The 15,407-nt window shown below is 34.0% G+C and overlaps 1 protein-coding gene and 1 long non-coding RNA gene across 3 annotated transcripts; both read right to left on the bottom strand.

Annotated features, from left to right (window-relative positions):
- On the bottom strand, positions 1 to 758 carry LOC110654842 (uncharacterized). The gene is made up of 2 exons (XR_002494786.2): positions 333 to 758; positions 1 to 181 (listed from the first exon to the last, which is right to left on the bottom strand). It is a non-coding gene; the product is annotated as an uncharacterized LOC110654842 (long non-coding RNA).
- Positions 759 to 1,204: 446 nt separating this feature from the next.
- Positions 1,205 to 13,448, bottom strand: LOC110654860 (glucosidase 2 subunit beta). 2 transcript variants are annotated; one of them, XM_021810990.2, is made up of 16 exons: positions 13,154 to 13,448; positions 12,835 to 12,954; positions 12,153 to 12,248; positions 10,964 to 11,203; positions 9,966 to 10,198; positions 5,989 to 6,075; positions 5,760 to 5,879; positions 4,144 to 4,474; positions 3,919 to 4,023; positions 3,723 to 3,824; positions 3,580 to 3,637; positions 3,402 to 3,470; positions 2,848 to 2,935; positions 1,792 to 1,853; positions 1,654 to 1,705; positions 1,205 to 1,569 (listed from the first exon to the last, which is right to left on the bottom strand). In XM_021810990.2, the coding sequence occupies exons 1-16, from the start codon at positions 13,266 to 13,268 to the stop codon at positions 1,507 to 1,509; spliced, it is 1,941 nt and encodes a 646-aa protein (XP_021666682.2). In that variant the 5' UTR covers positions 13,269 to 13,448; the 3' UTR covers positions 1,205 to 1,506. The 2 variants fall into 2 exon arrangements, with proteins under 2 accessions (XP_021666682.2, XP_021666685.2); XM_021810993.2 differs by lacking the exon at positions 13,154 to 13,448 and adding an exon at positions 11,829 to 12,050 and having other exon boundaries at positions 12,835 to 12,853.
- Positions 13,449 to 15,407: the final 1,959 nt, after the last annotated feature.

Below are 15,407 nucleotides of genomic sequence, written 5' to 3'. Positions count from 1 at the left end.
TTCACTCAAACTAGCAAAACAAATTTCCTCCCCTCGTATAACTTCCAGAAATATTGATACCCACATTGAAAGCACAACTCAATTTCAATGGAACTTCCCAAAACTGATTAAGCTACCTAACACAAAATTCCAACGCAAATCCATCATAATCTGAATTTCTTGCTCCTTCAAAGCAATACACCTGCAAAACCACCATCTTCCATTAAAGGAAAAAAGATCTGTTATCTATTTGAGCATATTGCCAGGTAAGAGAAACTAAAAGCGGAAAACAAATAACACGAAGATAGAGAAAATGAAATAAAAAAGGCAAAAATTAAAAGAATCACATGTACATCTTGAAAGGGAGATTGGGATAAAAGGTAAGTGTCACTTTGAAGGAGACCTTCCCTCATCCACCAGCACTAGTGGCGCTCTCCACAACTTCTGCAACTCATAGATTATTGTTTAGTTGTTGGAGTGTATGCATCTCGTACTTTCGATACAATAAAAAGGCATATTTAAAAGGGGGAAAGTGAAGAAAAAGAAGGCAAAATTGAGGGGAAGAGGGAGAGAGCGAAAGGAACAAGAATTGAGAGGGAGAGGGAGAGAGCATGAGCTATAGGGGCACCAATTTAACGTCTGTCGATCATGTGAATGGCACGTGATCACCATTTTTAGATAATTTGAGTCTCTTTATGCTTTTTTTTTTTTTTTTTTAATTATTAAAGGTTTAAATGACAAAAAAAAATGATAAAAGCTTAAGTGACTATTAGGATATTTCACAAGGGCTTAAAAGAGCCTTTTGTCTAAATTATTTCTATAATTAATAATTTTTAATACATTAAATAAAGATAAATTAGTAAATTAAGAAATAAATTACTATTTTAAATATAAAAGCGATATATAATTGGGAATAGATAAAATAGAAAATTAAGCATGGATGGAGAGAGTATATTTTATAAAAAAACTAAAAAATCTAATTAATATTAATTTTATAATTGAATCATTCAAGTCAAGGAGCATACTATGAGAAAGAGACAAACACAGATACTACAAATTTTCTAAAATAATTAATTAAAAATGTATTAAATATAAAAATAAATTTAATAGTATTGAAATTCTTGCTTCTAGAGAGAAATACACTTTTCTTTCTCTTAAGTTAAAATGAACAAAGAACAAGCAACAGCTTACACGACCACCGAGGAAATAATTAAGAAAACCACAGTCAAGAAGAATGATAAAGTTCTCTACTATTATCCATGTTACTGTAATAATATGGTAAAGTGTTAGAGAATCAATGGTTTCAAAATCTGCTCAAATAAGCCGGACTTCTTCCTAATTACTCTCAAGTCCCAATCTAACCGTCACAGCGAATTAGAGCCGTCACATAAAGTCGCTCCACAACATTAAAAAATTCGATAGTCCACTTGGTAATATTGCTCAAAATTCTAAATTCCTGCCCAATCAAATGAATTCTAGTCCCAATATTAGTTGAGGCAGTCATCATCCTCTAAAGATGGTGGCAGTTTAGAGTTCATCATGGCCCTGTGGTTGTTCTCTGTTCACCAGTTCTAGTTTATCCTCCATTTCCTGTAATATTCAGAATCTACTCAATCTTTTGGAGTTCCAAAACTAAAGTGTAAAACCTAAACTTCTTTTATAGCTAAATTGTACCTTAAGCTTTTCGTCCAGGCAAAGAGCTGGGGTAGATAAGAATGCTACATATCTGCAATGACAAAACTAAACAGTTTGGGACAGCAAAAGCAAGCATGCACTTATGCATATGCAAACACGTATAAGAGAGTTTCTTACTCGCAACGGCTTGGTTCATCTATGTCTGTAAGCTCATTTTTCAATCCACATCTCAGCTTGACCTATAACAGAACCAGCAAAAATGTAGATAATAGAAAAGCCACTGAATAACTTTTTATTTTGGGCCAAAAGTAACGCTGGACACTTAACTAAAGATGGACTTCAAATATGCTTGCAACAGAAAAAACAAGAAAAGATAGTACACCTAATAATGCTCATCCTTAGCTTGGCTAACCTAGGGAAAAATCTTGAGCTCCAATCTTTTGTTTTGTTGTGAATAAAGTGATAAATCATGTCAAAGTGAATATCACTCAGTGCATGATGTTAGACCCAACTTGGAGTTAACAGTAAACTAGAGTCGTAAAGGAGCACTTTCGAATCCATTGGCTAAGTAGAACTAAATATGTGTTGCAATCTTATCCTTGAAAAGAGAAGTGACATAAAAGTTTGGACATTAGGGGCCTGTTTATTTGTGGAAAACAGTTTTCTATTTTTTATTTTCTATTTTCTAAGAGAACTTTAGTTTTCATTTTCTTATAGAAAGCAATGAAAAATATGGAAAACATGTTTACTTGTAAATAATGGAAAATGATTTTCTAATTCAAAAAAAATAAAAAATTATTCATATCTTCCATAATTAAAAAATAAATTATTGTTAAATATATTTAAAAACTTATTTTTCTTTTAAAATTTTTAATTTGTGTTATTCATTTACTTTATAACAATATGATTAAATCTTGTAGTTCTACTTGTGTAAAACTAATAAATGTGAACATGAAACTTTGTTCTCCAATTTTCTTAGAAAACTTGTCCAGACAAATATCTTAGTTTTCCACACGTGAACAGGCCCTAGAAGTCCCACAACGCACATGTTTCCAATACCTAGGCTATATCAGACACATAGATGAGGGAAAAGGGAAGGATGTTCACTGTTGGATTCAAGTAGAAAGGGTGTTAAACATAGGCTATGCATAGGATTAAAGTAGAATGGTAGAAGTTTCTATCATGGCATGTTTCATTTTAAAAAAAAAAAAAAAAAAAAAACAATGCATATACCCTTAAACTTCTAGCAGGTCCATTCCAGCACCTGTCACCATTTGAAAATATCATGGTCCGGTACAAATCCTCGAATTTGTCCCAACGCCTATTAACATTAGAAAACAAAAGGGAGATAAAAAAAAAAAAAATACCATGTGAACTAATTAATGCATATAAAATGAGTAAATTTGAGTCGGGTACACACACAACAATATAAGGAAAGAGTGTCTCTCTTTTCAAAAGTGAGGATGAAAAATATAACATTGCTAAATATTTTCAAAAGTGAATTTTCAGGAGAAGAGAACCACTCATCAGGACGAGCAGCTGCATAGATTAGAATTTTGCCTATCTAATGGTCCAATGACCACCCTTTTCTACTGATACTAGCTGTTATAGTCCATAAACTAATGGACAGCTTAAGAACAAACAAATTGTTGAGTACACAACTAGAACGATCATAAACATATATTGAATAACTTGATACATTTTTAGTTGTTCTAATGATCCTAAATGAAGGAGAAGTGGGGAAACTACTAACTATAAGAAAAAAAATAAGTCTCACGAGTTCCTACCCCAAACTAGTTGTTGTGTGGCCCTCCACCTGGGAAGCTTGTTTGAATGGGCATACTTTGTAAACATACCTGAAAGCAAGAATTTGAGTCGTCAAAGGTAAAATAAATGGATGATAACAATTGAGACTGCTTTCAAATAAACAAGAGTATGTTAAAAAAAAAGGTTGATGTTCGTAACTTGTTCTGTTTGCTCTCAAAACAGTGATCGTAGAATGAATAGAACTCTTTCTCTGTTCCTGCAATATTAACTTTATGGTCAGCTTATGAAAGCAGGCAGGCTAATGCTGAAAGATGCCGGGATTCAATTTATCATGTACTAACCAAAATCATGTTTTAATTTTTGTGTCAAACTTGATATCCTTGACTGTATTTTAGATAACTTGGTGCTGGATTCTTCATATTCCTTGCGTATGTGAGCAGCCTCTAAAGAAACCAAAAGGTAACAGATGACCAAATATCTACACACTCTTGTCACATTTTAGCTACTACACAACAACATAAAAGCTCTGAAATATACCTGATTTGTCCACTGGAGTTTGGAAGATATTAACAGCATGCAGAATGTTACGAACAGTTTGTTGTATCTTCTCCAACCAAGATGGGTTGCTTGACGAGGTTATATCTAACAATATAGTTATAAGGGAAAAAAAAATTCCATACTATATCAGCCTAATTAAAAAACAGCTTGAGTTGTAAAATACAATATTGACCCAAAAAAGTAATGGAACAGACAGTTGCAAACCTGACAAGTCTATGTCATCGTCAGGGTCAGGCTTATAGGAAGATCCAGTATCATCATGAGCATCCTCCTCATAAGTCTCATCCATATCATCTTCTGTATCAACATCATCATACTTTCCAGTGTCATCATCAGTTTCCGAAGCATAGCCATCATATTCCTCATCATGCATGTCTGGTGGCATCTCTTCATGATCTTCATGGTTTCCATGGTCATCCTTTGCCACATCAACTCCCTCAGTTTTACTCTCAGAACTTCCTGTCCAGCGAGAAGCAACAAGGCGGCCCAGCTCTTCCTTTGACAAACCTTCAGTATTTTTTGATAAATCATTTTCCTGTAGGCACCATGAAGTAAAAGAACAAAAGACAGGTATCAATCACTAAGTCAGGAAGACTGTCAAGTGAGTCTTAGACCAGTCATTTTTTAAGATTTAAAGGACATCAAGAAACTTCAAGAATGCCCCAAAAAGAAGAATATTTCTACAGCTGGCAAAACCTATCTCAAAATGAAACACATAACAAACAATCTTAGGAAGGGATTTAACTTCCCTAAAGATAGCAGCAAGGTATCTAAAAAAATTACTAATTTTTCTTTTTGTTTTTGGCTAAAATTCAATGTAGAACCACCTTCTCTACAATAATTTCACAGACCATCAAAGTTATTTATTATTAAGGCATGTTACAAACAAAATATATTAGGAAAGTTATTTGAGGTGACAAAGCTACATTGAATGAAAAGGAAGCAATTGTCCCTTTACCTTTGGTTTTATATATATATATATATATATAACACAACTTCATTTTGAAGAATTAATCTTGCTCCAATATTGAATTTGAACACTTTACTTTTTGACTTGTATGAAAATTTTGAAGTGAAGTTACAAGACAAAAGGTTAAAATATCACATGCATTTGAGGACTGGAAACATTATAAAGTGGAGGAAAAGGAGAATATATATAGAGAAGAAAGGCAAAGCAAAGAAAAATTATCAAATTTAATTATGCAGTTCTAACTTCATATCATTGTGGATCAAGTCCATAATTCATTCACTTGCCATTTTCCTCATTTACATCTTCTTTGTATAATTTTTATGTTTAAAAGTATTAAATTATATCACATAAATATTATTTACAGCATGTTGGTTATATCACCAAAAATATAACAGAACAAACTGCCTTGGCCCCCTTTAATTAAAAATTCTGGCTTCATCCCTAATTGCATGCAGTGCACAGACAATGTGTCATCAATACTGGACCACCCTGTTTCAGTAGGTGTACCCAAAACAGTGGTGTTGATGAATATTTCTACAATAAGGTATTATACGAGCTCACTGTTGTATAATAAATATTTCTTATATTTTTTCTAGGCATATTAATAAAAGATAAACAAAGAAATCTAGTGACATGAAAATTAAGCAAATATATCCAGGGTTGCTGGAATCCATTCAAGAAATGGATAATAAATGAACCATAGACCATGGAAACCATTAGGTTAGAACTTCAAATAAGACCAAAAGCTGAAACTTGAAATTCCAATCAGTATTGGAAAATAGAAACAGAAAAAGAAAAAGAAGTGCAGTTTATTGCTCTCTCTTCCTTCTATTGGTAGGAAAATAATTACCACTTTCACAGCATGATCATGAGACACCTCAGTCCCAGTATCGTGATCAGTTACACTCACAACTGCAGAGTCATCCTTGCTTTCTGGTGAGATGGAATTTTCCTCCTCTTGTGCCACATGCTATAAAAAGAAGGAATATTGTGTCATAGTCCCAAATGTCTAAGCTATGATAGCACCACTTTAATACAGAAAACAAATTACATTGACAAATGCATAGTCTGTTTGTTACCTGCTTCACTTCATTTTCTGAGGATCCTTCAATTTTGTTATATATTTCAGCTTCGGCTACATGATCATCATGCTCTCCTGCCTCATCCTATTGAAAGGGCATTAAGAAATATTAGCTACGCCCTTTTGTTGTTATGACCGTAACCATTCCACTCAAGTCTAAATCAAGCTCAATTGAAGTGTTAAGAAATATCTTTCAGTTATCAACATGTTCAAACAACTGATACCTACATGAATACTAGAAAAACCATTTCAAAAAGGATGGAGAATACTGTCTTTACTTTCCTATCCAAAACTACAAAGCTCTGTTTTTGAGGGATGTTTCAACACATCTTTAAAAGCCTACATGTGTGCCTTTGGAATTTCTGTTACAAAATATGTAATGCAAAGAGATAATCACAAAAATAAAATCCTGAACTTTTTCTGTTTAGTAATTTTGACCTCTAAAAGACCAGTTATGGTGTGTACTTTTATGCATGAGCCATGGGGTATAATCAGGGAAATGACTCAAAAATCTATTTAATTGCATGTAAAATCATCTCTCAATATGACCATTGCAAATGGATCCAGAAAAGGATGGACTTATTATGCCACCAAATCTCTCAGAATATGTGTGTGCGTTTGTACATTGATTGTAAGAGTAACTTAATGCCTAGTTGTAGACCCTTATTTTGTGATGAGTATGTGCATTGAGGCCGTGGAAAACCCGATGATGAAAAATTATATGACTGTAAGATATAATTAGAGGCATGGAGCTGAATTATTAATTCCGTGGCATGATCTTGAAAAAATAAAAATAATAATAAAGTTTTGGAGAAATTAATTTAATTAAATTTAAATAAAATTCTATTTTGTTTAAATTTAATATGGGCAGTTCTTAAATGGATCTAATTAAGTTTAATTGGGCTCTATGGGCCTAAGAAAGCCTAGTTAGGAATTTTTAATGGAACCCATTTAATTATTTTCTAAAAATTAAAATAACAAAATATCTCTCTCCTCCTTGGCCCCACTCTCTTCCTCACTCCCTATTGATGTCACCCCCTTTCCCTCTCTTTCTATTGGTTGGAACACCTCACCCATATTCCAGTCTCATCCAAATTCATCAATCCTAGTCATTTAAGTTATCTGAACTTTATCACACTAGGACTCCTTGGTCCCACTCTCTTCCTCACTCCCTATTGGTGTCACCCCCTTTCACTCTCTTTCTATTGGTTGGAACACCTCACCCATATTCCAGTCTCATCCAAATTCATCAATCCTAGTTATTTAAGTTATCTGAATTTTATCACACTAGGACTCCTTGACCCCACTCTCTTTCTCACTCCCTATTGGTGCCTTCTATTTTTTCCTGTCTTCCTATTGGTTGAAACACCTCACCCATATCCCAGTCTTATTCGAATTCTGCAACCGTAGTTGTTTAAGTCATCTAAACTTTATCATCCTAAGACTCCAAACCCTATCACACCTCTTTCCCAAAACCCTATAAATACACTACTAGAGAAGGGAAGAAGGGAGATGAGAGGAAGGAGGAAGGAGGAAGAGGAAATTCAGAGCTACAAGAAATTTAGAGATATTCAAGACTCTTGGAGTTCTTCCTTATTTTTTCTTTTCTTTAAGAAGATTTTCATACAAGATTTCTAGAAGGTCGGTTTTTATTGTTTTCTTTTCAAGATCTATGCCACACAATATTTTAATTCTATGCTCTTTGTCTTTAATTTATTTTATATGTTCATATAGATTATGTAATCATGTTTAATTTGAGGGGATACACAACTCTGCACATATTTAGTTTCTGTCTCTTATTTTTATTATTTTCTTTATTTTCTGAATCTATAAAAAATTTGTAAAAATTATATTCATATTCTACACGAAATTCCATTAATTAATATTTGATCTATTTTTTCTGTGTTCTTTTAATTCAAGAAGTGTTATGAAGTGTTTGGATCATGTTAGAAGACTTCGACCATTAGGTAGTTGTAACTAATTAGGAATTTTAACCCTTTAGGAGACTAGAGTTAGAATTCAATGTAAATTGTTATCAATATTTTCTTTATTTCTTTTATTTTCTTTAGTTTCTTTATCTTTATTACAAACAAAATTGGTAAGTAGCCCTAAGGTAAGTACCAAAGAGGGCATTTGCGTGGAGCTTATATAGAGCTAAACGGGAGTAAGCCAGGGATATCATTGCCATACTAGAAGAGAAGACCCTTTTTTAAGGGTAGCTTGCCCCAATGGCAACTGCATTTACCAACAGGTAAGTAGCTCTAGACTTCTCGAATAACCATTGGCATGAAATTGTAGTAATAATAGAACTTTTATTTGGTAAATTAAAATTAACTTTGTTTTTAATTTAACTGACTTTTGCATGTAATTAATTTAAATAAATACTTTGTAAATTAAAATTAATCTTGTTTGTAAATTAAAATAACATTGGCATGTAAATAAATTTAATTTAATACTTGATAATTGTAAAATAAATTTGCATGTTAGAAATCTTTATTAAGTTGCGATTGTTTGCGCCTTATGTGATATTAGAATAAATTACACATGTACATAATTAACTTAGTTCAATTATCCTTTAGGTAACTTGGTGAAAATTAATTAATTAGGTTAAATAAAAACGTAGGGTTATTTGAAATTGAATTTGTTTGTAAATTAAATTCTCAATAATAAATTAATTTTAGTCATCTGGTAAATATCATCTAAATAATTAGCAACCCCATAGATAGGAATTACTTGTGCATGAAAATTGTGTGTAAACAACAACCCTTTTGTGAATTACTTGCGTGTGTAGGATTAGAATTGCATTTTTTAGGATAAAGTTTAATAAAGAAATAATAAACAAGACTTCTAGAAACATTAGTAGAGGACTGGCACTCGAATCAACGAGGTTAGACCAGGCGTAAGGGGTGCCTAACACCTTCCCCTTACGTACCCACTATCCCGAACCTAGACATTGGACTATGGTAATGACGGTTGTGGAAACTCTGCAAGGAGTAAGTTGCCATCCATGACCCTCAGAAGAAACACTGAATATGTCCCGGTTATTACCCGGGTGGCGACTCCTGTCTATCTATACCTTCATGGCATAAATCCATAGTACCGTGGTAGTGTTATGGGAAGACGGTACTTACCAGTGGTTTGATTCTATTAGGATTGTATGAAGTGCATGTCTAGAAAATGCTGTCTAAGGAGGTGGTACTTAAGTGAGACCATTGTGACTCCACCATCTTTCCTGGGCATTACCTGGTGCATTTTATATAATTCCAATGGATGATATTTCGCCTCACGCCCCCCCACCCTTACAGTAGTCCAATCGCCGTTGCACCCAATAACTAAATTATAGGCTAGAATTGATTATTTTCAATGGGCCATGATTGCAAATAGGAAACAATGTCAGGATTTTTTTTTTCAGCGATTAACCCAGTTTGCAATTGCACAGAAAAGGGTAGGATGTATTTTTCGAGTAAACAGCCTGCCCAAATTTTAGCATTTATTCATTCAGTTATATTTTAGCACTCAATTTTCTATAGCTAAAATTATTCAACCTTTAAATTTTCAGTGCTTAATTTTAGTTTTACCAAACAGCACATTGGTTGAGTTGAGTTGCAACTTGCAAGCGAAGTTTCAATATATCAATTTCATGTAGACAGACCTCATCCATTTTGCAATAGGGTCATAAACATTGAACAAAAGCTTAAATCATCCATAACAGTTAGTGCATTGCAGATATTTACCCAATCAAACCATCTATATGAGTTCCATAATAACTTTTTTGTTGGAGTATGAATAGAAGCTTTGTCTCTAATTAGTTAAAATATTCAAAATTTGACTTTTTGAACCCATGCTATCAGAACATAATAAAAGCTACAAATAATTAAAAACCTTAACTACATAACAGCCATAAATCTAAAGAGATTATGCATGCACAAATTCATATAGTTGGCAAAAGTTGAGCATCAAAAGTAGAGGAATGACCTGATCCAAAGAAGAATCATCCAAAACACCAATTTTATCATTATCAACACTTTCTGCAGGATTGTCTCCTACATTAGCTTTCTCCATGGCCCCTCCTTTTTCTTGCTGAGCTTCCTCTTCAACTTTTCCTTTCTCTCTAGAAGCTTTTTCTTCAGCTTGATTTTTCCCATTTTCTTCTTTTTCTTTCTGTAAGCGTTCTTTCTCTTCTGCTTTCTCTATCTGTTCTTTACGCTCTATATAGGAGGTGAAGCAGAATTTATATAGCAGTTAGCTCTATATTACCAAATACCAAAACAAACACATGATAGCTTGCTATATTTACTGCCTCCAATCAGGAGAAAGAAGCTGTAAAAAAGGATCAAATTGTTGGCAGGAAAGATGAAGAAATGTTGATTCAGTTCGCTGAGGTGGCAACAGTTGACTAGCGGGTTAAGCAAGTTAGTTTTAATTGTCAATTCTTAGCTGGAATTTGGATCATTCAACAAAAGAAATACAATTCACTTTCTCTCTCAGCTATTCAATCTCTCTCTATTTTCTATTCTTCTTTACTTTTATTCTTCTCTCTACTTCTTCCACTCTCCTTCCCTTTTTTCTCTCAACTGCTGTTCTGTTAGATCCACAAACAAGAGGTCTAACAATTTGGTATCAGACAGTTGTGATCCAGAGGAACCAGTCACTTCTTTCAAACTGGCCAACAAATCTAAAGCTTCCATGGCTGAGAATGCAAAATTCCAGCTGTTGAAAGATCAAATGGGATCTTGGGAACAAAAATGGCAGGATCTTTCTGCTCAGGTTCAGGAGAACATGGTTACACATATTACATAATATATTTTGAGCTATTTCAAGTCAACTGCACTTAGTATGGCAGATTAAAATACAATCAATAAATGCAACTCAAGTCAGTGGCTTACAAACTTGGGATGAATGTGATGACAGGAAACAAATAATCAGAGCAAAAAGATAATCTGTTGAAAGGTAAAACATGGATGAAACTATACCTTTAAGCTGCTGAACTAGCCCTTTGAGTATGTTCTCCTCATCTATTAGCTTTGATAGTTCTGCCTCATCTTTGGTAATTGCTAGTTTTGCCTGCTCAACTTCCTGCTTTCTCAAAACAACTCCCTCCTTATATGTTGCAATCTTTTTCCTTAACTTGTCTCTTGCCACTTTTCCAGCTTCCCAGCATGTATTTCGGCAACTAACTTGCCCATCATATTCATCACTCCCATCACAGCAGTCTGCATGGTGAGCCAGTAAGATACATACAAAGAGAAAAAGTTAAAGATATGCTTCCTTGTTTTGCACCAAAATAAGGAGATAAAAGTAGGCAGGAAGAACAGAATACACCAGAGAAATTATCAGAATAAGATAGGATCTAACCATAAAGAAATAACTCAAAAAAAGATATTTGAGGTGTCTCAATTACCCACCTGCTTATGGTAATAAAGGTAATCAAGTCACATAATCAACAACTATTTCTTTTTCCCCCCATTCTCATCCAATACTCAATAGAAAATAACATATTAAGGTCATCTTTTGCATACTATAGAATGGCAGTGTGTTTCCTGTATGTGCTGGGCCCCTAAATATCTTCATCATTGCCCATATTTGCCCTGTAACTTTAAACTTTTGGCCTAGTCTTGCAAGAGTAAATATGAAGAACTAATATTAACTATATTTCTCTGGGTTACTTGATCAGAAGCACCACATTCTGATATGCTCACAGAATAACAATAAAGCAGCCATGCTTATGAAGATTTACCAGCAAAGAACAGTGAATCCCTCTAAAGACCTAGATAATCAAATACAGATGTGAAAATTAGACAAATAAAGAATAGTTATGCTTTGGCTCAGCATTTCTACCCCACAAAAAGTAAAATATAGACCAATTTATCATTGTCAGTGAGATGCATCATGCAAGTTTCTGGAGATGATTGCTCCTTCAATATATGCACAACTCCTACGAATAAATCTTTTCTACGTTTTTGGATATAATCGTCTTGCCAATGTAATACGTGATCATAATGTTGTTTTGAGTGGCTTCAACTGCTAACAGTTATGCTCCTTTCATTCCTTATCTGCCTTCTGAATCAAAGTATGCGGAAACCACTCAAAAAGGACTTAAAAAACAGAGAAAGAATTATAAATTCAATAACTCATTTCACAAGGTGCCAATATCGCACTTACCACAGATCCCATCATTGACTCTTGAAGAAAATAACAAAACAGGAATATGTCCTGAATTTCGACAATAGAATTTTCCCTCTGGGCAAGCCGATGTGCCTACAATGAACAAGATATATAGTGAATACAAATAAAGTGAATTGTTTCGCAGTGGGGATTAAAAAAAAAAGGCAATAGCATTGTGCCCTAGTCCCAGTATAATTGGTGAACAAACTAAAAATCTAACCAAGGTCCCCCCCCCTCACCTCTCCCCCCACCCCAACACCCCCCAAATGTGCCTACAATTAACAAGATAAAAAGTGAATACAAATAAAGTGAAATGTTTTGCAGTGATGATTTAAAAAAGGCAATAGCTTGGTGCCCTAGTTCCAGTATAATTGGTGAACAAGCTAAAAATCTAACCAAGGTCCCCCGCCCCCAACCCCCCAAACCCCCCAAGAGGAAACTAACTACACTTTTCCATGCAGAAGAGAATGATAACCAATCAGCCAAAGCATTAGATACAAGCATTTTGATGGAGCGATTGACATACTGCAATACTCATAGCTCCTATTATTGACAATCTAGAACAATCAAGAGATGCAGCAACCCAATTGAAAAAATAAAAAACTAATCCCCCAAGATTGACCAATATGATTCAGTGTAAGGACCCTAAAAAAACAAAGGCACCGAGTCTAAAACCAACCTGGCTCGTCAGTGCCGTCAAGGCAATCACAAAAGTCATCGTTGAGCTGAGCTTTGGTGAATTTCTTCGATCCATCTTTACATTTTATCGTCTCTGATGGTATCTTGTAGTAGTTCTCATCTGGGTATCCCAAAAATCCCACAAATCGGAGGAAAAGGAAAAATAAAATTAAAGGAGAATTAAAGCACAAAAGAAATACCTATCTTTTTTTTTTTAAAAAAAAAAAAAGAAAGAAATACCGATCTTAGTAAAGAAAATAAATACAAAATCATAAACACGAAAAGCCAATTTCAGTTGACGAAAAAGGATGGTGAGTGACCTTGAGGAGGAATTCCAAGAAATGGGTCTTTAGGGACGGCAGATTTAGCAATGGAAGATATACACAACACTCCCAGCACAAGACCATACATCAACACTGAAGCATCCATTTTCATTTTCGCTAAATTAGTTGAAAATTCACTAAACACGATCAATTATAGCATCTAATATAGCTCATCACTTAGACAAAATTTCTCAGCTACCCACTGAAGTAACCCACGGAGAGAATTATAGATGAAGGGAAAGTGGGAGTCAGTCATTCACGAATCACAAGAGCGTGGACCGTGAAAACAGCCGCTAAGTAGAGCCTTGTTTTAAATATATTAATTAGAGTGTGTTAAATAATAATTAAAAATTAATTTTAATTAATTTTAATTATAAAAATATTAAAATAATAAAATAATTTTTTTAATTATTTTTTTAATAACATTTAAAATAATATTTTTATTTAAAAAATTAATTTTAGACTCTAAAATTTAATGTCAAAAAAGACTATAATCTGATAGAGACAGATAATGTTGGCTTAAATTAGTGCGGAAGGGAAAGGGGCAAGGCTAAAAGCTTAAATTAGTCTCTAAAATATATCTAAAGTATAATTAAACCCTTAGTTTTTAAATGGACCTAAAAAGCCTAAAGTCAAATCTGTTGGCTTCCCTGAACCTCTGCAACATGGACCCACTAACCAGAACATAATTTGTCTGCTTTTCTTGCTTCTAGGTTCCCTTCAACAATGGAACGATTAGTTTTGGTTTACTTTTCCCTTTTTCTTTTGCCGGGTTGGTTAATTATCAAGGTATTGGATTAGGAAGCAACAACAACATTAACTGTAGTATACAAAACCCAATTTTTGATTGTCCAGCGAGCAGTTCTCCTCTTCCGGCTAAGTTGCCTACTGGAATGCTCTATAATCATAATCTCCAACACCAAATTGAAGCTTAGGAGGAGAAGCCATGGATGCTAAATCCACAAATGTTAATGAACCAGCAATATCCTCATAATCCACACTTCCAAAATCTAAGCCTTTTCTTGCCATTATCGTTTCCCCAGCAAGAAAATCACGCATTTCAACTCCAACCAAAGTGTCATAACTCAAAAGGCATAGAATGAATATCTCATATGATCCCCAAGCTTCCATTCAACAATCCTGGGAACGAGTTATTGCTAAGAAAATAACAACAATAAAATAAAACAAACATTTGTACTAAAAAAAATTAAGAAATACAGAAGTTATGTTTTCAACTCCTCCTATAAGCAATTCTTTCAGTAAACTCATTTCTAGAATTTGTTTAGGCATGGACATCTCATCAATTACTGCAATAGGTGAAGCCAAATCACGAGATATATTTGATTCCACTTCTTTTGTCCATCTTACCAAATACTTGTTCCTCAGCAGAAGCAGCTTGTCAGTTACCTCTTTTGGCAATTCTTCCATTTCGCTCACTTAAGGATTATCATCCATATGCTTTGATTCATTCACTTCAAATGGTTTAGACCTTCCCTCACTATTTCGATCACACTGTATATCTTCAAGTTGGGCTCCTGCCATCTCCTTAGAACCATTATTATCTGATGGCACTGGAAAGTACAAAATGGGGAAATGAAAAATATGTTACGTGTTATGTATATAACCAACAATTTGATCTTTGATAATGAATTAAATATACTCAAATTTCCTTTCCTACAAACATTACAATCACATAATAAGAATAGTTTACCCTTTTTTTTTTTTTTTCTTTTTATCCCTATTGCACTTCCTAAGCAACCAATTAATTAAATGAGAGAGAGAGAAGGTACAGAGTCACGATTGCATACTTCGATCTTTTAAAAGAAAGCATTTCAGGAATCATGAGGAGCATTGATCAGATTGAAAGACTTATCTGGGAAGTCCACAACAATAACAACAATAGACCAACATGTGCTGCTGGACTAAATCTACAAGGTAGTTATAATGGTGCGACCGGGAATTTCTCACACATGCAAAGAATATTGGCGTGGCTCAATCAACAACCTTCCCAACAGGAAAGTCTCTTCTCCTCTTTGTGGAACTGTTGAAACTTCTTGTAGATGAAGATCACCCTCTCTCCTTTTCTTTTTAACAATGGTGAAACTTACTTGATAGAGATTGACTCTGCTTGGGTTACGTGATCACTTGACCCATATTTGGTTCAATTTGTATGTATTATATTATTTTCAATCCTTGTAAGTTAATTTAAAAAACCAGAGGGTCTAATCGAGTCCAAACTTTCTTTAAAAGT

Source organism: Hevea brasiliensis, chromosome 11, assembly GCF_030052815.1.
Source record: "Hevea brasiliensis isolate MT/VB/25A 57/8 chromosome 11, ASM3005281v1, whole genome shotgun sequence".
In the NCBI taxonomy this organism is placed as follows: Eukaryota; Viridiplantae; Streptophyta; class Magnoliopsida; order Malpighiales; family Euphorbiaceae; genus Hevea; species Hevea brasiliensis.
Note: the sequence above shows the minus strand (reverse complement) of the source record. Positions and strands in the feature narration are given on the sequence as shown.

Excerpts from the sequence above, each read along its gene's own strand:
- LOC110654860 (XM_021810990.2), bottom strand. The coding sequence starts at position 13,268 with ATGAAAATGGATGCTTCAGTGTTGATGTATGGTCTTGTGCTGGGAGTG. Across the intron at positions 12,955-13,153 it reads TCTTGGAATTCCTCCTCAAG|ATGAGAACTACTACAAGATA; the intron begins GTCACTCACCAT and ends TGGGATACCCAG. Across the intron at positions 3,825-3,918 it reads AACTCCAGTGGACAAATCAG|AGGCTGCTCACATACGCAAG; the intron begins GTATATTTCAGA and ends TGGTTTCTTTAG.